Source organism: Magnolia sinica, chromosome 10 (assembly GCF_029962835.1).
Source record: "Magnolia sinica isolate HGM2019 chromosome 10, MsV1, whole genome shotgun sequence".
NCBI classification, from domain to species: Eukaryota; Viridiplantae; Streptophyta; class Magnoliopsida; order Magnoliales; family Magnoliaceae; genus Magnolia; species Magnolia sinica.
The window spans coordinates 33,165,848-33,189,859 of NC_080582.1; the positions used below are offsets into that span (position 1 = coordinate 33,165,848).

The following is a 24,012-nucleotide window of genomic DNA, read 5'->3' on the forward strand; positions in this document are numbered from 1 at the left end:
CTTTTAATATCTATTTTATCATGAAATTATTGTGATTTTTATCAAATAAATATCTAAAATTTTAAATTAATCCAGTTTTACCTAATTTTTAAAATTTTAATCATTTATTAATTTAATAAATATTTTAATATTCTTTTTCCAGCAAGGTTTTCCAGATATTATAGAGATAAAACGTCAAAAACTGAAAATCTCCCAAGACATTCGCTTGCTGAGAAATTGCCGAGAAGGAGATTTTTCACTAAGATTAAAATAACAATAATAATAAAATAAAACAAAAAAGATTTGTTTCTTACTAGCTATATGCTGGCGGCAGTCGACCTGGTTGATGTACTCAAAATATACAAGATCCAATAAGCGATTCGCATGGTCCTCTTTTCTTGTTAAGATATCAAGGAGGCGATTTCTTCGCTGGCTAATTCAGCTAGGTGTCTCTCTTTTCTTTTTCTTTTCTTTTTCTTTTTTTATTTTTTTTGGTTATTTAAAAGGTACTGAGAAGATAATATTAACCATCTGATTTTCCATTCAAATTTGAATAACTCCTTATTTTACTTTTAACCATTCATTCTATAGTCATTAATTGAATGGTTAGGATTGCTTGATCACTGTGATTATAGATATGCTCAATCCACAACCAAATGTGTAACTTTACAGCCACATGACCAGACGTACTTATTACGTTGAAGGGGAAACAACTAACATCACGTAGACAACGCTGCGGCCATGTTTCCTTCACGGAATCTCACGCTTCGGTAGGCAACAAGAAAAGCACCAGCCAGCCATGCAGACACGACTAACATGCTGTTCCCTCCAACTGCCAATGACATCTTGTCATTTGTCATCCTGGCCATCTTCTAAGGAACGGTGAGATGAAAGGTGATGGCATGTAGTAGGAATTTGGTTGTAGGGGCTAGTGCTAGAAAGAGAGGGGTGCCAACTTCACCTAGTCTTCCTCATCCTTTTTCTTCACTCTCATTCTCATCTATCTTCTTCCTCTTTAGAGGGAGAGAGAGCTTCCTTGAAGGAGAGCAATATGGGGAACTGCCAGGCAACAGATTCAGCTATGGTGGTGATGCATCACCCGGGTGGAAGAGCAGAGAGGATGTATTGGCCGATAAGCGTGAGCAAGGTGATGAGAAGTAACCCAGGTCACTACGTCGCACTCGTCACCTTTTGTCAACTAGAGGCGGGGAGAAACGAGAACAACAGCGTGCATGTGAAGATCCTTCGGCCAACGGATACACTTCTTATAGGCCAAGTTTATCGGCTTGTGACATCTCAAGGTTTGTCTCCATTCCATAGTTCTAAAACTCTCTGACTCAACTCAAAACTAAGCACAGGGACAAGCTGAATCATCAAGTTAATAACTCAATCGACTAGACACAACTTGCAGTGACTCAGGCCAAGTCACTTGCCCTGTTGAACTGATTTTTAACAAAATCTAAATAAGAGATGTTAGACTCCAGGTTAGAAATGGGTGTGTTGCATAAGGCACTGTTCACCACCAACTCCATTGCGCTCGTATGTTCACAGCTCTCATATCAAGCTGTTTCAGACCGACACACCCACATTGTTCAGAGGAAATACTAATACATATCAAGCCAGTTTCAAAGTTACGCATGACTTTGTAGTTTAGTTTCTTTTTTTTTTTTAATACGAATGCTATGGGCATGTTCGGATACATAGAATTCATGGAAAAGACAATAATATTCCTGTAGTGTTTTGCTTGAGATCTATTAAAGCATGGATTTCAATCTTAAGTCTTATTTGAATAGCAAGTGGAAATCTTGTATACCTCTCAAAATTCTCACTTAGTTTCTTACGCCAATAATCCAAATTATGAAAAAGTGTAATGACTATTGGGTAGAATCCATCCTTTTCGTTGCTATCCAAATCGTCATATCGAAGACAAACCCTTTTTTTTCCCATTGTTTGGCATGCAATTCATGGTTTACAAACATGTCCCACATGTAATTATTTTAAATATTCTTTACTATTTTTAGAAATTATAATTTATATTTGGTAACAACTGAGTCAATCGGGATCGACTCATTTAGCCGACCCAACCTAGATGAATATCAAGACGAGTTTTTGGGTTCTTTAACTATGCTCCGTTCTTCTTTTCGGTTTGTTGTTCATAGGTAATACTAGTAAAAACCAATCCAAATCGTCTAATATAGGCTGTTTCATCCATGAAATTGGCCCATACTGGCCTGAGATGGGGTGATACAATCCAGTTTCAGTGGTGATCGACATGGTGCACCAAAACCAATTTTGAATCTTTGGTAGTGCTTTGCTTACATGGGTAGTAGGATATGATATGTGCTGCCAAAGTATTGTATGCATTGATTTGCTCGTTTATTTACTTGTGGGTTTTAGAGGTTATGAACGATTTGTGGGAAAAGAAGTACTGGAGGATGAAGAAGAAGGAATCAGATTCAGAGAAGCAGCAGCAAAGGATAAGTAGGAGCTTAGAATGTTTGAAGGAAGAAAGCAAAAGGAGCTCTGAATGGGAGAAGAGTATTAAGGTGAATAATTCTGTATCCACTGGTTGATATGAAGCAAACTTTCTGTTTTAGGCTTTGTTTCATCTATTTATAGGAGAATTGTCTGGTGTATGACACGTACACCACATGATCGATGCATGAACTCATAATACCATCAAACAAATGTTTGAAAACCCAAATAAGACCGGACGGATCAAATACAGCTGACCATTTTTGTCTGGTGGGACCAGAGGCACGTCAATAGTCTGAGTGGAAAATTTTAGTTGTGGATGACAAGACAACCTACCAGACCTTGTCCACTCTAGCACAGACATTTTTGTTGGATGATTTTTAAACAGACATCAAGGGCGGACCGTTTTGCCTATGGTGGACCAGTTTAGACAAAAATAGGTCAGGGTCGAGTCTAACTTCTAGACCATTGCCTTAAACAATCAAACGATGGTGATGAGTTGAGGGGCTCAGATAAGCAGGTATGGCAGATTGGGATTGCAATCCTCGCCATAGACAGCAACAATGAGAGCATGAACCTTTTGTTAGTCTATGCACAACATCCACTGTAACAATTAGAGCTTTCGCAGAATGTTAGTCATTTCCCTTCATTTGTATCCAGATCAATGTTTTCAAACCTGGACCAGATAGAGACCAGTTTCTGTCCGTTATTTGATCCCAAAATGCCCAACTGACTGTTCAAGCTGTTCAACTGACTAGTCTGGTCAAAGTTTTAAAAAACTGATTTAGGCAAGACATTCAAATTCAAACATTCTGGCTAAAAATGAACAAACTCATCTAATCTCCACTTGTGTACATGAAGTCTTTAGGTGCGTCCGTGTGTGTGTGTGTGCGCGCGCGCGCGTGCAGACATGTATATCACATGCGTAGTCCTCAAAGATCTCAAAAGAAGAAAAAGAAAGTAGAAATAATGGTATATTTTTTTTCTATTGAAGAAATGGAACATTTTATATCTAGAGGAAAATCAAGTATTATAAGGTAGCTTGAGCATGTTGTTTGTGCCCGTGTGAGTGCTTGTGCTTGGGGCTGCAAGTTCGGGCAAGGTGTTCCGTATCAGTAACGGTGGTTGTAAGGGTCATGATTGTTACTGATACCGATATCGATCATAACGGCTGATACGGGAGCGTAACGACCACTACGACCCCTGTAATGGTTCAAAAAAATTTGCTCGAAAAATTCTAAAATAATATCTAGAAAATCTAGAATAATGTAAATATTACAAATCTGCATTTATTTTTTGTTTTGAACATTTTTATGGTAGCTTAACGGTCAACTCTTTGGTGAGAGTGTTGTATTAGGTTGTTTAGTGAATTTATGAACATGGTTATATATCTTTAATATTTACACATCACAATCAAGCATTACAATTAGAATTCGGATAAAAATGCATATATACCACTTTTTTTGATTTTTTGAAAAAATGGCTCTTGGAGCTTGTATTTGCCTAAATCGCTTCAATCTACTATTTTAATCCTAAAGACTATTGTACGAGTGTTTGAAATCTATTGTAGAATGATGTAGGAAAGTTTTTGGAATGAGAAAAGTAGAAAATTGAACAAAAAATGGATTTACATAGAAAGAATTGATTGTTTTTCAACCATTACAGCTGTAACGGTCGTTATGCCCCGTAACAGCTGTTACGGCCCCTGTAATAGTTGATACGGTCCCAAAAAATCAATTGCCCATTTTCACCCCCGTATCGCGTAATGGTCACAACTGTTATCTATATGTATCAACCTTTATAGCTGTATCGTAACGGATACAGTATACCTTGGGGTTGGGTCAGGTTGTCAAGGTCCTTAAGTTTGATTCAGGTTGAAAAAAGCTAACTTGATTTCAAATCGAGTTGGGTTCAAGTTGGGCAAATTCGGGCTGGGAATACTCACATGTATTTGGGTTGGGTCAGGTCAGGTCGAGCATAGAGGAATTCAGGTTAGGTTCAGCCATTCAGGTTGGGTTCAGGTTGGACACCCTGGATTGGAATTCAGGTTGGATCGGCTTACAGGTTGGGTCTTCTTGAGGTCAAGTCGGGCTCGATTTGACCCCCAACCTGCCCGAGTTGCACGGTTACTTGTGTTAACAAGCATGTATATCCAGACGCATGTATTACATGCTTTGTGTTTTCCACACCATGTCCATGTTTGCATGTTGTATGATTTGGAGAGGAGCAAGATGGAGAGACTTACTAAGCTGCTCTTCAAGGCATTTCAAGACACTCCCGTAACCATCAAACCTTTTTCAGGAGGCAAAACAAGAGCGGCATCAACCAAAGACAACACAGTGCATCATGAGGTCGAAAAGACAATGGCGTCCATCATTACAGAGTATCTCTGAAGTCGGAAGCTGATGTCATAATCTTTGAATGGACGACAGACAGATGAATTGAAAGATAGATAGTCTCACCTTGATGTTGAACCAGTCTAAATGGTTCAAACACGGAAAATAGAAGGACAATGCAATGGATGAGGCCTAGCATTGTCAGGTATCCCATAAATAATTTCGAGCAGTTGTAAACCAGAAGAACTTCACTTGAATGCAATCCTTGTGTAATGCCCAAAATAAATAAAAGGAACAGATCAGATGCAGTTGTAATCACCTACTATGTTGAAAGGAAATAAGCATTGGTACCATGATACATAATCAGTGAATGATAGGGTGCTGGTCATCATGCCACAATTACCATGCAGGGGCACCTCCCATTAATGTACATACAGCTGGCACTTTGAATCCAAACCGCCCGAATAGCAGGACCACCTTACATGGATTATAACCCAAAAGTTACATGGAAATTATGATCCTAACTAAATAATTATTGGACATCTAATGGATGGTGTTGAAAAATAATAATAAGAGAAGTAATAAACGATACAAATTCAACTAACAAATGTCCATTTAATCAGAGTCAGGATTGTCTAATAAGCTGACTCTGGGGTTCTGACTGACCTACAGTGAGTTCAACTATTTGGGTGGTCCAGATTTCAGGTAAATGCCACATGTACAGTAGGGAGTTCCTAGCATCATCGTTTTTGTACCATATATAATCAGATAGGCCCCATACAAATGATAAAAAGGGTATAAACTTTCCATGTAGTCGTTCATACTAACATTCTACATTTTCAAAGACCTATGGCAGAGTAGTTTCCTGTCCACCACAGAATAGAGTAGCTACATGCTGCTAAGTGCGAGAAATGATACCAATGGTGATATGGAACTGACCAAATCAGTTCGGTGGTTGCGAGGTCCAGATTTCCCAGTCATGATCAACGTAGTTTTGAGCCCATAAGAGAGCAGCCCGTGCAGCCATGGGAGCTCCTGCCAGTTTCTTCTCCTTGAGAACTAACAACATGTCTGTAAAAGGTTCCACCAAGAGTGTCCCTGGACCTCCGTATTCCTTATGCAAGAAGTCATTAAATATCTGGTTTTTCACAGCCACGCCAACCTAATTAGTTAGCATCAAATCAAAGTAGATATATCTAAGACATTGCCAGTATCTTGTTTCATCATCAAAGAAATTAATGACAAGGAATTATATGATCCTTCAACCCATGAAGCAGTTGCCAGATCGCTTCTTGTTTTATCATCATCACAAAAAGGATTATCTTTAGTTGATTGGGTGGTGCAAAAAGCCTATCATCAAACTAACAGTCACAAGTCCCCTCATTCCCTCTCTCCATAGATAGAAAGGAAGGGCCATCACACCCTCCTAATAAAAAACCTCTACCATGGACATGCCATGAAGAGTAGGATGAAATACTCAGCTTCATTTGCATGTAAGGAGTTTAATCAAATGCCACTTGAGGCATTGGAGGTATAGAAAGCCCAATAAGCATGTCATGCAAGGATAAGATCAGAATCGCTCATTCAATAGATCCAATAGTGAATGGTATACAAACCCAAAATCTTAAGTTCTTGAACGGTCTGAACCAGTGTTCGAGTTGTCGGTATCGCTACAAGTTTCGTTGGCCAGAGATAAAGATATAATATTGTTATCGCCGATAATATCGCCGATAACCGGAAATGCAGGAAAAAAGGGGGAAACATGGAGAAAATGGTAAAATTTTTCAGTGAAACTTTAGGACATGCATGAATACATATATTTACATATTCATGAATGAAAAAATTGCAAAAAAAAAAAAAATGCATTACATGATAAGTTTTCATTTAATGGAACACAAAAAGCATGCGATCCCATAAAAAATCACTTTAATAGCAATCAAAATGAGTTTATATATTACAAATGCAGCTGGCATACAGTAATTAAGACATGTAAAAGTGAATGAACTCAAAGATACCAAATCAAGGATGGATTGGATTATCCAATTAGGTGTGGTTTTTGCATGATAGAGATGTACGTCACAAATCCACTCCTACCATCTGTTTTGAAAGGCCACAATAGGACAATGTTCTAAAAGTTAGGTAGATCCAAAAATCTGGTGGTGGGCCATACCACTGTTTTTAATGGTGGGCATTTAATCACCACTGTTTCCCTTAGTGTGGTCCACCTGAGATGCAAATCTGTCTCATTTTGAACTCATTCCTTAAAATTATCTATCAAAATAAATGGACGACATTGATAAAATATTTATCATTATGATGCCCCTACAGAACATCGACCCATCAATCCAAAGATACAAACAAGTGACACATGCGCACCGTATAAATCAGTATGCTTATCGTACTGAGTCAACTATGCAGGGCCCATTGTGATTTATGTATTTTATCCACCCCATCCATCCATTTTACAAGATAATTTTCAGGCTTGATCCCAAAGATGAAGCATATCCAATGCTCAAATGCACCACACCATAGGAAACAATGTGAATTGAACATTCCTACGGTTGAAAAATCATTACGGGCCACAAAAGTTTTGGATCCATGTCATTTTTGTATTTTACCTTTATCTATCTCCGTGTGATCTTATGAATAACTTGGATGACAAATAAACACCACTGTGGGCCATAGCTCCTAGGAAGGTTTCAACTTGGATGACAAATAAACTTCCCTAGTCCACCGTGATGTTTATGTACATTCAAACTGTTCATGGTCCCATTCCTGCTGGGATGAATTGAAAATAAATAAATAATAAAAATAATAATAATAAATAAATAAATAATACCCCGCGTATTGACTCCCACCCACTTAGTGGTGCAAGGAGTAGAGTGGATTATGTGCAACCTTAGCTTGACATAAGACAATACAACACTTACAGTGGGGCCACGTTGATATATTTATTGTATATCTATCCTGTTCATCTATTTTAAAAAATCAATTTAGGGTATAATCTCAAAATTGGAACAGATTCAAATCTTTGGTGGACCTTTACATAAGAAACAGTGGTGATTGACCATTAAAACCTTCTCATGGGTTACAAAAGTTTTGGACCAACCTGATATTTGTTCTTTTCCATTCATAAAGGTTTATGTGACCTTATTAATGGGTTGGATGAAAAATAAACATTACAAAAACATTAATGTGGGCTTGAAGAAGTTTTTAATGGTGGAGGTTCAACCACCACTCTTCCTTAAAATATGGCCCAACTTAGATTTCTATCTGCTTCATTTTTGGGCTAGCGTCTTATAATGATCTGGAAAAACCTATGGTCAGCATGGATAAAAAATAAATACATTAAGGTGAGCCCGCCGTGAGAGCCGCACCATCATTTGTAAAGCGTAATTGCACCGAGTTCACGCTCTCAAAAGAGAGCTTTCCTCTGCGCTGGTGTACCAAGTAGTTGGGTGCATTGACGTTGGCAAGTTCTGTGGGTCCCATCATGAGGTATGTGTTATATCCAAACCGTTCATTTATTTTATGAGCTCGTATTAAGGCTTGATTCGAAAAATAACACAGATATAAAAATCAAGTGGACCACACCGCAAAAAGCAATGGGGGATTGAACGTATACCATTGAAACCCTTTTGGGGGTCACAGAACTTTTAGATCAATATTATATTTGTTTTTCCTCTTAATCCAGGTATTTTTGACCTTATGAACAGATTAGATTGAAAATAAACTTTATGGTGGGCCCTACGAATGTTTTAACGGTGAAAATCATTACCCACTACTATTTCTGGGGTGGTCCATTTGAGCTTTGGATATGATTTATTTTTTGACTCGTGCTCTAAAATCATCTTGAAAAATGAATGAACGGTATGGATGTAATAAATACATCATTTTGGGGCCCATTTAACTTTGATCTCCTTTGAACCGTTCGTACAACTCGGAGCTCGAGAAGCATCAGCGCTTGTCATCGCATGACACGTACCCAGGCTGGTGTATACAATCCCTTCCTTTCGTCTCATCTTCTCCGGAAAACTTCAATCGTTTTTTCCGCATGAAAAAAATCCCAAAACTTCTCTCGTTTTTCAAATCCTAACCCAAATCCCCTTCAACCTCGCTGGAATTGGGGTCGAATCTATTCTTTTCAAAGAAAAAAAAAAAAAAAAAGGAGATTTCTTACCTCTGAAAATCCGGCGCTATCGACCGTGATTGGCCCACCAAATCCATCCGAAAGCCACTCCAGCAGGTAGATTTTGAGAAAAAAATGGTAAGAGATTTTTTTTTTCTGCATCTATTTTGTTTTTTCGAAATAATAGGAAGAGTTGTCGCTGATACTATTTTTTTCCCGATAAAATCGAAAATATCGCCGATATTTCGTCGACATTAGGAAGAGAAACGAATTTTTGGTGTTTCGGTATCGCCGGTCCAGCGACACCGATAATATCGGCGATATTATCGATTTTTCGTCGACAATGGAAACACTGGTCTGAACCTATTAATCGGTGTCACACAAATCAAAAGGAAAAGACAATTGTCAGCAATATCACATATTCAGCATGAAAAAGTTCACTTAATTATTTGAAGATTAGGATAGTCTAATCAGGGGCAATTTTGGGTTGGTGTTGGTTAGGATATTCTATCAAGGCAGTTTTGGGCTACTGGCCCATTAATAGTGGAGCCTGTTATATGCATGGTTAGAATATCATACATGTGCCACGTGTATGGCACACGACATGGCAGCATGGAAATGGAGGAATTGGATCTCTTCCCCTGCTATTTGGGGTGAAGGATTAGGGGCAGGAAATTGTGATATCCACGAATTTCAAATCTCCCGTTTGTTTTTTGTTGGGGATTTGCCAAATCCATGGATTTCCCACATCCACAACTCCACAAATCCATGAATTTGGGGAAAATTCAAATCCCCAAAAAAATAAACAAAAGACTTTGCAAATCCTCAAAATGAGAAATCTTACAAAAGCAACAAAAGAAAAGACAAGAAAGAAAGGAAATTCCTTTGCAATAAAGGCTCCCATGGATTTGTAGCTTGATTGCAAAAACATTGGACTTTAGAATTTGCTAAATCCAAATCCAACAAGTTCATGGATGTACCAAATTCATATTCTTATTTCCTCGATCCAAACAAGGCCTTACTTAAATGGCTAAGTTGCTTGCACTAATTATGGATTAGGGTTACAGCTTCCATGCAGAGACTGGTTCCAACTATTGGATGGTGTGCATGTCAAAGATCTGGGCATAGTCAGGTAGTGTACACCCATGACATCGTGACGATTCCATGGACCAAACAATTATATTGATCCACTGATCAGGCATGTCATACTTATATGTGAAGAAATGGGTGCTTAGAGAAAAAGTCCAATTTTATGAAAGAATATGCGCTCTTTGAATCAGTGTAACAAATATCACCGAGATTTTGAAAATCCCCTGATAATATTACAAGAGATGCTCTTAAATGATATTATCGCGAGATTTTCAAAATCTTGACAGATTTTAAAATGCAGCATTTTATCGCAACACTATTATGATATTAACTTGAAAAATAGTAAAAACATTAAGGAAATTGTTATAGAAATAAATATTTAAATTTTAAATTCATATAGTAATTTACAATAAATATTTCTTATTTTCGGCAATATTTTCCCAATAATATCCTGAAAAAAAAAAACTCAAAATTTGAATCTCCCGGGAATTTCGGGGCCAGGAACTTGCCAAGAAGGAGATTTGTCACTATGCTTTGAATAGTAATAAATTTTCTTGCAGAGCTTGGCTTTGTGCTTTGTCGGGTCGTCTAAAAATCCTTTTGTGACCAATGTTTTGCTGAAGAGATATCTATACGATTGATTCAACATATGTGCGGCTCACTTGATGAGTGTCCTACCTTTATTTTTGGTATGTGGCTTATTCACAGCAGACCCCGATAGATCACAGATGTGCCATCTGGAGGTGGAAACCAGGCCCCGATAGATCACACACGTATCATCCAACAGTGGAAACCAGGCCCCACATGCTAGCTTGATGCAAAGCCCCACATTCTATCAAAGCCCTACGGATGAGTCTAAATTCCACCAACCAAACGCAAAATCCATCATGATACAATTCCAATCCACATGACACCCATCACAAAATTGGAAATCATACCCCAACCAAAGAAGTAATACCTCAGTGCAAACATTCACAACTGCATCCATGTCGTTGCCAAAAGTATCCTTGTCCTTGGAGAGCTTCTTTAGAAGCTGGCTTCGGAACTTCCTGGTTTCCTTTGGAAATCATAAAGATAACAAAACCACAAATCAAAATGTATGTTACTGTTGCTGCAGATGGTTTACCAGCCTTGAACCCTTGCCCTTAGGTCAATGCTGCGAGGCTCTCACCATCAAGACAGGGAAAGGCCAGCTCAAATCAAAATGTGCAATCTACTACATGCACAAAATAGGTCAAATTGAACAAAAGTTCATGATTCAAACCATTCATCTGATGGGCCCCCTATGATTAGGTCAACAAAGAATGTGGGAGATTCTCAGTTATCATTTTGATGTTTGAAAAATATTATCTTAAACTGTTCGTTGTCTTTTTTTTAACAGTAAATTTACTGTTTCATTCTGTCATGTTTGGATAACTGGTAAAGCGCTTACCAGGTAAATAGTTTTCTATGTTTGGCCAAAGCAAAACTGGTAATCTATTTGCATTCACAATGGTCAGAACCAAACAGGAAATGCCCACAATCAAAGAGATAGGATGGTCCAAACCGTTTGATTATAAGAGAGTGGGCCCACACACAATAGGAGAGACCCAATGAATGGTGTGGATCGCAGGACCTCTGTGACATGTTTCCGATTTTTTGCAGCCAACAACATAAAAGATGAGTTACTTGAGTCAGTGGACTGCGATGGATGATATGCACTCACTTGGAAATTTATGGCATATATCTACTAACCTGTCCAAATCATGGAGACCACTGTAGATAGGTTAGTTAACTGATTACCTACAGGTGCCTGTATTGCTATTTGTGGTACAGTGCAGTTTTAGCCAAATGATGAAAAAAAAAAAAGTTTTCTTTAAAAAAAAAAAAAAAAAATCATTTTGCATCTTGTGTCTTTCTGGCTGAAAGGCCCCGTACTGGCAAATGGTAGTACAGGCGCTTGTAGGTGATCAGTTCTCATTGTATAAACCTGAAATTATATGTTCTTTGGATAATTGTATTCTCTGACTTTCTGAAAGGTACAATCCCATACACAGATTATTTTTCACATGGACCGTCCATCAGATATCAACTAATCAAACAGTTACAGAATAGTTTCAGTATGCTTGTTTTCTAAACCATCAAGTCATTCATTGCCACATGAACAATTTTTGTTTCCCTGCATCTCATCCATCACTCTCTGTCGTAGTACAATGCTTTTCTTAGGGGCCGTTTGGATGCCTATAACTTTTCTAAAGGCCGTGTTTGGATGCACGTAAGTTTTCTAAGTTGTAAGTTACAGATAACTTACTTACAGGTGAAAGAAAGTTACAGGTAATCGTATTTGGATGTAAGTTGTAACTTACTTACAGGTAACTTAGTTTCTATGTTTAAGTAACTTATAAGTTAGTTACAAATAAAAAGTTGCATATTCATACCAACTAGAGCTTGAAGTAGGGAATCGTTTCAAAATCAGATTTACAAATGAGAAGCTTGGATAATAAGTATTCAATTTTATCAAGCCCATGTAAATGAATAGTTTGGTTGATTCTTGGGCTAAACTAATCAACAGGTGAGCCATAAAAGTTAGCTCACATATTCAAAATACTTGTAATATGGAAAAAAAAAAAAAAAAACAAAGACAGAGACAAAAAACAAAAACAAAAAAACAAAAAACAAAAAACTTAAGATTAGCAAAATAAACTACAGATTTTCATTTTCCTTCTAAAATATGTTTACAATGCTGCAAATGAAAGAACCATAAAAACAAATTGCATCAAACTAGAGTCATCCATTTCAGGAACCATATTCTCTAACCAACCATACATGCCTTTAGTTAGAGGACATACCATGAAGCAATGTATGTATAATATTCAGTCGATTCGAAAGGAACCTAAAAGCCTTATACATCATGTCCTCATCGATAGTTGTCATGTTCTCCAACTCCTTCCATAATGTCGTCGTCATAACTGTAGCATTAGTTGAAAACTTGAAGGTGACAAATTTATCTATTGACCCGCAAATGCCATCAAATCTTTCTACGATAGTCAATTCGATAATGGCCTTCTTTTTCTTCGATGGGCCTTGACCTAAGGTTCCTGCCTTCCTTTTATTAGTTCCCTCGGATTGTTGATATTCATGTTGTGTCACATCCCAAAATGCACAATCTATGAGTTCAAATGGTGCGTATTTTCCGAAGTGAACTGGAGACAATTAGATGTCATCCATTGGGTGAAATGTCACGATATCATCTTCATTAGGATCATCTGACGTTCATGCATAACTCCATGTCGCAAAATGGTCTCTATATATAGACTCGATCTGCTTAAACAGTGGGAATGGCTTATTTCTAATCTTTTTTATTTCAGGTTTTGCCTGTACAAGATGAGAAGTTCAAAATTGGAATAATATTTATAAGTATATTATAAGAGGTGTGTTAAACATTAATTGACCTTGATTAACTCATTCAAAACTACTGGTTTGGCAGTCACGTATTTTCTTTCATTATCCTAGCTGAATCCACTCTTTCTCAGTGCAAGCTTATTCAACAAATATTTTCTCTTCAACGGTCATAATCGATTCCTGCAATTTTCAGTATTCACTTGCACGAAAAAGACTTCTCCCACCATTTTGCATACCTTATTCATAGTGGTCTCTCTAAAAGTATTATCGGATTTTCTTCCTACAAGGTATTGTCAACTAGCAATTTAACCATACATTCATCCATATAAAAAGTCCAGCTGACTTATGCCTTTTGTCAGCTACTACTTGGATTTAAAAGTTGCGACATGCCTTACAAAGATATTACATTTGTACGTTACTTAAGATATATTGAAAACAGGAATAAATAGATTTAGAAACATAACTTGAAATTATTTTTGTAAAATATTACATTCATATACTAAATAAAAAATTAGGCTTTTGCCATTAATATTCATTTAAAAAATTATTTAATAAGAGACATCTAATTATTGTTATGTCATGGATTATATTTTGCCCACATAAGAGACACAAGCACGAGTCTAAAAATTTTTCATCTCTTCTTCTCCCTTTTAACTATCGCGGATTCATTCTCAAATCCGCTGTCATCCTCATCATCAATAGTTTCGATTTTTCATTATTATCTCCATCTATATCCACATCTTCTCCCATATCATCATCGATGTTATCATTGTTATAATCCAAATCAAGCTCTTAATTAAGATTCTCATTAATAATGTCATTATGCAGGATAGGATCAGAGCTATACACGAGTCAAGTTAGCTCGGTCAGCTCGCTGATTTGACTCGGAAAAGCTCGACTCGCCTCAGCTCCAAATTGGATTCGGACCGAGTCAAGTTGGCTTTTGGAGCTTGAAAAAATTTCGAGCTGAGTTCGAGCTTGCCCGAGCTCGACTCGACTTGGATCGAACCTCAACTCCAACCGACTTGGATCGAATCAACTCGGTGACTCGGTTATTTTGATATGAATGTTGCTCGCTGAGTGTTTGATGAAATGACTCAACAAAGTGTTGGCGCGGAAGGAATGGATACACCGGTTGTTTGATTTTGATATTACTCGCCCAGGTGTTTGATTTTGATGCTGCTCTCCAGGTGTTTGATGAAATACCTATGAAATGTTGTTACTGTTTTACATTCTGTGAGAAATTATTTTTTTTAGAAGCACATTCTGTGAGAAATTGAAGATGCATTCTACCTGTTTGAGCAAATGCCGAACGGGCTCGAGGACCAAGCCGAGTCGAGTTCAAGCTGGGGTTAGCTACTGGCCAAGCTGTGCCAAGCTCGACTCAATTCGACTTGTGTACAGCACTATATAGGATAGGTTGGGGCAGTCTTCAACATAGGAAATAATGCCTTCAATACGCCGAATGCACGTTCTATAATATTTTGTAACGAGAAATGGCGAAGATTAAATAACTCTTCCTTCGCCCTTGGATCGCAGCCCTGTTTGAATTCTTTTAGGTAATATTGAACTCCACGAAATGATGCTAGGAAACTGGACATATTCACAAAACTAGCATCAAATAAATAGTATTTGCCTACAAAAAACATAAGCCCAAAGTCACCTGATTTTTAAGGTACATATTAACTAATTAATATGTACTTACTGATTGACTTGAATTAATATATATCGGGACAATCAATTTGTTGTTTCAGCTTACAGCATCTGCTAACATCCGTTAATCTGATGTTGATCTTTCCCACCCCGCTAGTACATATCGAAATTTTAAATCCATTTTTATTGTGTCACTTAGCTTGCTCCTTCAAACCAACCATAGTGGACTATGTGTGACATCTTATGTCTCTAACACAACCCTAAGGAAGAAAAGTATAACTTATCGTTCCATACTTTAAGATTAAAACTATAAAATACAAAATATGTACTTACAAACCTAAAAACAAGAAGGAAAAAAAAAAAAAACTAGTATTATTCATTATCTCAGGAGACAGCCCATTCACTAGTTTTAAAAAATTAGAATGTATCCCAGCAATTGCCTTAAGCATTCTATTAAAGAGGAGACCAATTGTTTCTAAGGAATTGTTGAAATGATGTTGCATAACATAGCTCTTTACATGATGGCCAATTGTATGAAGGAAGATCATTAACTCTTCCTCTAAGGATATGCCAAATGTGCCTCGCATGTGACTTTTCTCTTGTATAATAATGTCGCGAAGGTGAAAAATGTCTCTTTGTGCATACAAATGTAATTATAGCGCGTTAACCCCGGTCCATTGCTAACCGCATATGCAGCTTGAGCGCCTATCCAAATCCATGGTTGTTGTTGTTCATGCGGCTCTTCTAACATATTATATTTCTCACGCCAATAGATCATTATTACACTTGTCACAACTACTACAACCATGAAGAGTTTCCTCTCTCTCTCTCTCTCTCTCTCTCTCTCTCTCTCTCTCTCTCCAACTCCGGCGAGGTATGTGTCCTAAAAAAAACCCTTTCATTTTTTCCCTCTTCATCGTTTTTTTTTTTTTTTTTTGGCGTCAGAGCTAAGACGAACACAGTTTGGCTAGTGACATTGTTATAGCCATGTGGCTACTAGTTGGTGCTCTGTGGGGCCTACCATCTTGTATGTGTTCTCTCCACATCGTCCATCCATTTTTCTATATCATTTTAGGGCTTGATCTAAAAAATGAGGTAGATCTAAACCTCAAGTGGACCACACCACAAGAAAACAATAGTGATTGAATGTCCATCATTACAAACCTCCTAGGGTCCATTATAATGTTTGTTTGACATCTAACCTGTTGATTAGGTCATAAAGACCTAGATGAATGGAAAAAACAAATATCAGTTTGAGGCCCCCAACAAGTTTTTAATTGCAGGCATTCAATCAACATTGTTTCTTGTGATATTCTCCACTTGAGATTTGGATCTACCTTATTTTTGGGTTCATGGCATAAAATGATCTAGAATAGATGTGTTCTATCCATGCTGTCCATCCATTTATGATTATTATTTTAGGGCATCAACCCAAAAATGAGAAACATCCAACTCTTAGGTGGACCACACCTCATGAAACAGTGGAGATATAATGCTTACCATTTAAGTGTTGAAATGACCTATTCTTGTGTAATTGATCTTGACTGTTGATACTAAAGGCCATTAATCAAATGGTTAATATTGTCAAATTGGTGTGATGTTGGCATGGTAGCCTAAGAAATGTGCGTTGTACATGATGAACAGTATAGATTAATTGATTGGGCTGTCTAAAGGTCCCAGCGCAACTAGGAGCATTGTAACTTGTGGTGCTCTAAGGGCATTCGAGCATTTCTCCATATCACTAAATTGGTTAAAATTCACACTGATAGAGATGATGAGTAGTTTTTGTCATCTAGTACGTCTTGATACATGTTAGTTTTGGAGCTGATGGATAGATGCACTGATAGTGATTTTTCAAAATATGATTGCATGGTTACTGAATGAGTAGATTTGTTCTTGCTGTTTGGGCCATTTTCTTTGGCCAATGTCTTATTGCTTAAAAGAGAACATTTAAGTACAGTCAACTTCTCTTTTCCGTACGAAAGGATCCAGTCTAAGGTAGTTGCCCAGCATTCTATATGTGTACAAGTTGCTTGCATCTTTGAGATATTGGTCGTTCAACTAGTGTGCCCTACCATTGATGGGGCATATCCCAAAAAGTCAAATTGTTTAAGCGATTCTTGCCACTTGGTAGACATGTCCATTGGATCTTGGTCATTGGTTGAACTTCCCTACTATCCAATAGGCAGATAAGATCATCCGGCCATTGTGATTCTTGGTGCACATGGCATCTATTGCAGGGCCAGTCAATGAATCGCTGGATCTCATGCATATAGGGCACATGTGTGTGTAAAGTGCTTGATAAGTAACTTAGGAGTTAGGACACTTGTTTTGCTTCAACCCATACAAATATAATTAAAAGATAAGAGACCACGATAGCCATTTGATGACTTCATACTTATTTGAACTTTTGTTGCACAAACCAAAGAGATTTTTGGGTTCAATGAAAACTTTCTAAGGAGCTTCAGTACCCAGTTTGGCACATAGTTCAAAAACCTCAAAACTTGACTCAGACTCAATGTCTAGCTGGTTTGGGTCAACCCAATGACAACATCTTTGACGGCATTCATCTTTGACAGTAGACAAGGATCTTCTCCCCAACACCTTTTTTATTATAGTAAAAGCTCTGGCAAGGGCTCTCAAAGCAAAACATCAACAATTACAATTATAAAGGTGTATGAGTTTCGGTAGGAATGTTATTGCACGTTAAACTAATTGCCTCCTTGGATACTACTTCCAATTGGATTTGTGAGGCAATTAGATTGATTATCAAGTGTTCCAGTTGGATGCATGGAATTATGATTCTCTGGACTCAAAATGTTATTGCACGTGAAACTGAATGCCTTCGTAGGAGGAGAAAAGATCCAGTTCCCATTTTCCTTTTTCCTCTCTTTTATATCTGGCCAGTCAAGAATATATCTGTCTAACCATATTTCAGTATTATATCGAGTTTGTGGCAAGAGCAACTTGTGAAATCATGCAATGCAATCAAACAAAGGCACCACTTGTACATCAAAGCAATTGCTTTGTTCCTTCTTTCTTATTTTTTACTTTCCTTCTTTTTGGTCCTTGGTGCATGTTACATGGACTTTGGACTAATTATTAGAATTCAATTTGATAGCCTATCCAAACACACCTTAAACATGTCAGAATAAAATTCTGACACGGAGCTGAATGTCTTGGTTGTAGCAGTCGTAGCAAGTGTATTAATAATATGTTGGCTTGAGAAAAATAATATTATAGAAGAACCACATGAACATCAACAGCCACGAAATTGACAGGCGCTCAAGTTGTAGATGTGATTATCAATAGATCGAATTTAACACATTACAATTACATTTATATGCACAAAGAGGCATTTTTTTGCCTTCGCGACACTATACAAGAGACAAGTTGCTTGCAAGGCACATTTGGCGTATACTTAGAGGAAGAGTTAGTGATCTTCCTTCATACGATTAGCCATAACGTAAAGAACCGTGTTTTACAAGATCATTTCAACCATTCTAGGAAAATAATTAGACGACACTTCAATAGGATGCTTAACGCAATCACTGAGCTACATTCTAATTTTTTAAAACCACCCGAGAATGGGTTGCCTCCTAAGATAATGAATAATGCGAGGTTTTTCCCTTATTTTCAGGTTAGTAAGTACATACTTTGTATTTTATAGTTTCAATCCTAAAGTATGGAAAGATAAGTTATACTTCTCTTCCTTAGGGTTATGTTGAAGCCATAAATGACACACTTATTCCAACTATGGTCGGTTTGAAAGAGCAAGCTAGTGGTGCAATCGAAAGGGATTTATCTCCCAGAATGTGTTGGCAAGTTGTTCTTTTGATTTAAAATTCCAATATGTACTAGTAGGGTGAGAAGGATCAACCTCAAATACACGGATGGTAGCAGATACTGTCAGCCGAAACAACAACTTGATTGTCCTAATAGGTATTAATTCAAGTCAATCAATAAATACATATTATTAGAGGTGGGCAAGATCCGACCCGACTCGTCGGATCCAACTCGACCAAACCAATCGGATCCAACTCACCCGAACTGAAAGCCAGGGTCAGGTCAGATCGAGTAGACCCACTCAGATCCGACGCCCGACCAAATCAAGTTCGAGTCACGTATCAACTCGATTCGATCCAATCCGAAATCCGATCCAATCCGAAACCCGATCCGAACAGGAATCGGGTAATATAAAGTCAAATTTTCTTTTCTTTTTTTTACCTTTACCCTTCATCTACCTGAACCCTAACCCTAACCGAGCCGACACCGCACCGAACTCGATCGGAATCCAGGCCACTCAGCAGCCCAACACCCTATATTCACCGGTCATCCTCATCCACTCATCAGGTAGGTTCCATTTATATGTTTTTTTTCTGTGTATTTTCAAGCTCCCGCCCTGGCTTGGGACCTCGGGTGCAGCCGTGCAGGCCGTTGGTGGCCCACCCTGGATCAGGACCTCGGTCGTGGCCTGCCCTGGATCGGGACGAATGTGGATTAGCTACTGAATCGTACCCAACTCAATCCAACTCGGTTTCCCTAACCAAGTCAGACTCGGTTCGGGTCAGGCCAGTAAGGAATCGGCTCGGATAGAGTTAGCCCTACTGGACTCAGTCCCGAATCGGATCGAGTTCGGGTTAGGTACTTGCAAAAACCGGATCGAGTCGAGTTGGACCTAATCCGATCCGACTCGACTCAATGCCCACCTCTACATATTATATAGTCAATATGTACCTTAAAAATTAAGTGACTTCAGGCTTATGTTTCTTGTGGGCAAATACTATTCACTTGATGCTGGTTTTGTGAATATACCTGATTTCCTAGCACCATTTCATGGAGTTCGATATCACCTAAAAGAATTCAAACAAAGTTGCATACCAAGGACGAAGGAAAAGTTATTTAATCGGAATGCTATATAATGTATATTCAGAGTATTAAATGCACGATTTCCTATATTGCCCCAGCCTATCCTTTACGCACACAAGTGAATATAGTCCATGCATGTTGTATCCTGCATAATCAAATCGTTAATAAGAATCTTGATCAAGAGCGTAATTTGGATTATAACAACAATAACATCAACGATGATAAGGGAGAAGATGTGGATATATATGGATCTAATAATGGAGAAGTTAAAACTATTGATAATGAGGATGAAGGCAAATTTGATAATGAATCCGCGATAGTTAGAAGAGAGAAGAGATGAAAAGATTTCAGACTTGAGCTTGCGTCTTATAGGTGGGAAAACTATAATCCGGGACATAACGATATTTAAATGTCTCTCATTAAATATTTTTTGATGAATATTAATGCCCATGCCCTGATTTTTACTTAGTACGTGAATGTAATCTTTTACAAATACAATTTAGAGTTACGTTTTTAAATCTATTTCTTCCTGCTTTCAATATATCTTAAGTATCTTACAAATGTGATATCTTTGTAAGGCATGGCACAACCTTCAAATCCAAGCAGTAGCAGTCGAAAGGCACAAGTCAACTGGACTTTCTATATGGATGAATGTACATTTAACTTACTAGTTGACGATGCCTTGTTGGGAAAATAATCTGATAATACTTTTAGAGAGGCCACTATGAATAAAGTATGTAAAATGGTTGAAGAAGTTTTTTCCGTGCAGGTGAATACTGAGTACTGCAGGAATCGATTACAAGTATTGAAGAACAAATATCTGTTGAATAAGCTTGCACTGAGCAAAAGTGGATTCGACTAAGATGAGGAAAGAAAATCGTGGTTGTTGAGCTAATAGTTTTGAACGAGTTAATCAAGGTAAATTAATGTTTAACACACTTCTTATAATATACTTGTGAATATTATTCTAATTTTGAACTTTTCCTAACTTACAAGTTATCCAAACATAGAAAATAAATCATATGTAAGTTACCACTTACATCCAAATAGAATTACGCATAACTTTCTTTATCTCATAGCCTAGGCCCCACATTGCATAAGTTAGGACTTCGGCTAAACCCCCCTCGTGAGCCCCACTTCACATGGGTTCCGCTTCACACGAGCCGCCCACCCCGAGTGTGCCCCGGCATCCCATAGGCCACCCCACTCAAGCCTGATGTGAAAAATAAAAATGCCCATGCATTAGCTTTTAGGTTCCTTTCGGATCGACCGAATCTTATCCATACATTCCTTCATAATGTGTCCCCTAACCGAAGACATGTATGGTCGGAGAACATGGTTCCTAAATAAATTACTTTAGTTTGATATATTTTATTTTTTCTGTTTTTTCCTTGTAGTATCGTAAACGTATCTTAAAAAGAAAATGAAATTTTGTAGTTGAGTTTTGCTTACCTTAAGTTTTTTGAACCTTACAAGCATTTTGAATACGAAGGCCCATTTTTATGTCCCTCATGTTGATTAGTTTAGCCTAAGAATCAGCCTAACTACTCATTTACATGGGCTCAATAAAACTGAATACTTTTCTCCAAGCTTTCCTATGCATCAATCTAATTTTTAAATAATTCCCTTCTCCAAGCTCTAGTTGGTGTGAATATACAACTTATTGTATGTAACTACCTTACAAGTTTTCCAAACACAAAAACTAAATCATATGTAAGTTAGAACTCACATCCAAACAGAATTACGCATAACTTTCTTTCACATTACTTACAACTTACAAAACTTACAAGCATCCAAACACGGCCTTAATACGTGCCACTGCATAAAGATGGTTTGCACTTGCCACCATTTATGCAATGGCAATCATCCAGTGTCAAACATGTGGCACGCGTAAGTTGATTAAGACCATCAAAAGCATCCGCGCTCCATCATGGATGGGGCATGGCTCAAAAAATCAAACTGTTGGAACACCCTATCCATCCAACATGTCCATCCAATGGGCAATTTAAAAGGTTTTCTGGAAGAAAACAGTATAAAAAGAAAATGGTCGGTTCAAATTCAATAGACAAGATCAGCCAGTCAAGGTTATCCAATCAGTGCGATTTTTTGGCTACGCTCCATCCATGGCAGAACCCACGATTTGGACGGCCTGGATTGCCCAAATATGTACGGATGAAGAACCTCAAAAAATTAAACCGTTGAGCTATCCTATCCATCCACCATGTCCATCCAAGAGGCAGTTTAAAAAGATTTCAGGACAATAAGAAAGTGGTCGGTTCAAATTCAATAGGCAAGATCACTTATAGTCAAGATTATCCAATCAGTGCGATATTTTGGCAATGCTCCATCCATGCCGAACCCCACTGTTTGGACGGTCCAGATTGGCCAAACATGTATGCGAAGTGAGATGGGTATCACTCAAAATGGCGAAAGGAAGAAGAGGAATGGAAACAGAAGAAACTTACAGCTTCAGCGAATTCGGGAATGGGGTCAGGATACACGTACTTGGGCTGCTGCGTCGACGCTCTCAGAGGCTTTTGAGAAGAGAAAGAAGGAATTGGGGAGTGATGAAGGTGGAGTAGAGGCTTCGTAGAGCTTCTCGTCCTCCATTTGGAAGGAAACGAAGGAGAGAAGGAGATGAGACTGCTTGGGTTGGAAATGAGAAGGGCCATCGTTGTAGAGACCACACAAGCGTCGCCCAATTGCAGCTCTCTCGTGGTCGGGCTCACATGTGTGAGAGATCCCTGCCGATTATCACAAGTCGTAAATTCAGCCAATTAATCAGGTGGGTTCGGGAAGAAATCGGATTGCGTACTGAGTTATTCAGTACGTTCTTATCGTACTCGGTAAGCTCAGTTGGGCCCACCTTGAATGTACGTGGTCTATCCACGCCGTCCATACGTTTTTTCATCTAATTTAACGGGTTGGGCCCAAAATTAAAGCATATCCAAAGATTAAGTGGTTCATGCAACTGGAAACAGTGGGAATAATGATTTCCAAGGTTGAAACCTTTCTAGACCCCACAGTGATGTTTATTTGCCATCCAACCTGAAAACACAAATATAAGCTTGATTTAAAACTTCTGTGGCCCTGAGAATTTCCAACTGTAGTTGTTCAATTCAACTGTTTCATGTGGTGTGGTCCATTTAAACATTATATATGCCTCACTTTTTGGCTCAAGGACTAAAATTATCTAATAAAATGGATGAACAGATCAGATAAAATACATAAATCATGGTGGACCTCACAAAGTTTACTCGGTATACTAAGCGTAGCGAGTTACCACGTAATCCGCTTCCGTTCGGGAAATGAAGCGGATTGCCTGTGACGCCGGGCGCATAGATATTCCTGTCCCCGGCGCTTTGTGGGGCCACAGGATGTCCGTGATAAATCCAATCCGTCCATCCGTTTTGAAAGACTACAATAGGACAGGATTCTAAAAGGGCATACCACACGAAATGGTGGGATTGAACGCTGGGTGAGACGATTTGTATCAGGATAATATCTGTTCCTACAATTTATCCGAGTGATAATAACCCTATGAACGGTTTGGATGGCATGTAAACAACATGGGCAGCTCCAGAAAGGTTTCAACGGTGGATCGTTTCTATTCCCAACGTTTCGTCGGTGGGACTTACCTGAATCTTGGATCCGTGTGATTTTTAGAATACTGTCTTACCATATAGCCTTTCCGAAGGCGTTTGGCGCATGGATTAGGTAGGATGAACTGGAATGGAATTGTTTGAAATCAATATTACGGACAGCTAGAGGAATTAAAAATTTTCATCACATCTCATTTTATGTTTGGAGTGTAAAAAATCTTCCATGTATATCACAGATTAATCAGATACTGTGTTTGGGTAGCTGGGTGAAAACCCACCGGCCCAGTGGAGTATTTATCTAAGTTACTTGAGCCGCAAAATGATGTATGTATTATATCCACAACGTCTATCTATTTTAGATACCATTTTAAGGTATAGGCCAAAAATGAGGCATATCTAAACCTTAAGTGGGCCACACCACATAAAGAAGTGGGGACTTAATGTCTGCTATTGGAAACTTGCCAGGGCCTACAAAAGTTTTGGTTCAAACTGGTATTTG

At 38.2% G+C, this 24,012-nt stretch overlaps 2 protein-coding genes across 2 annotated transcripts; one reads left to right on the forward strand and one right to left on the reverse strand.

Annotated features, from left to right (window-relative positions):
* The first annotated feature begins 483 nt into the window (after positions 1 to 483).
* Positions 484 to 5,170, forward strand: LOC131258273 (uncharacterized). Its single transcript, XM_058259481.1, has 3 exons — positions 484 to 1,280; positions 2,377 to 2,525; positions 4,756 to 5,170. The coding sequence occupies exons 1-3, from the start codon at positions 1,031 to 1,033 to the stop codon at positions 4,858 to 4,860; spliced, it is 504 nt and encodes a 167-aa protein (XP_058115464.1). The 5' UTR covers positions 484 to 1,030; the 3' UTR covers positions 4,861 to 5,170.
* A 404-nt stretch (positions 5,171 to 5,574) lies between these two features.
* Positions 5,575 to 22,676, reverse strand: LOC131258272 (protein PLASTID REDOX INSENSITIVE 2, chloroplastic-like). Its single transcript, XM_058259480.1, has 3 exons — positions 22,377 to 22,676; positions 10,967 to 11,065; positions 5,575 to 5,952 (listed from the first exon to the last, which is right to left on the reverse strand). Exons 1-3 carry the CDS (start codon positions 22,581 to 22,583, stop codon positions 5,734 to 5,736), a joined length of 525 nt encoding a protein of 174 aa, XP_058115463.1. The 5' UTR covers positions 22,584 to 22,676; the 3' UTR covers positions 5,575 to 5,733.
* Positions 22,677 to 24,012: the final 1,336 nt, after the last annotated feature.

Coding starts and splice junctions, on each gene's coding strand:
- LOC131258273 (XM_058259481.1), top strand. CDS start 1,031: ATGGGGAACTGCCAGGCAACAGATTCAGCTATGGTGGTGATGCATCAC. Junction 1,281..2,376: donor TCGGCTTGTGACATCTCAAG/GTTTGTCTCCAT, acceptor TGTGGGTTTTAG/AGGTTATGAACGATTTGTGG. Junction 2,526..4,755: donor AATGGGAGAAGAGTATTAAG/GTGAATAATTCT, acceptor AACCTTTTTCAG/GAGGCAAAACAAGAGCGGCA.
- LOC131258272 (XM_058259480.1), bottom strand. CDS start 22,583: ATGGCCCTTCTCATTTCCAACCCAAGCAGTCTCATCTCCTTCTCTCCT. Junction 11,066..22,376: donor TTCCCGAATTCGCTGAAGCT/GTAAGTTTCTTC, acceptor TGATTTCCAAAG/GAAACCAGGAAGTTCCGAAG. Junction 5,953..10,966: donor TTGTGAATGTTTGCACTGAG/GTATTACTTCTT, acceptor CTAACTAATTAG/GTTGGCGTGGCTGTGAAAAA.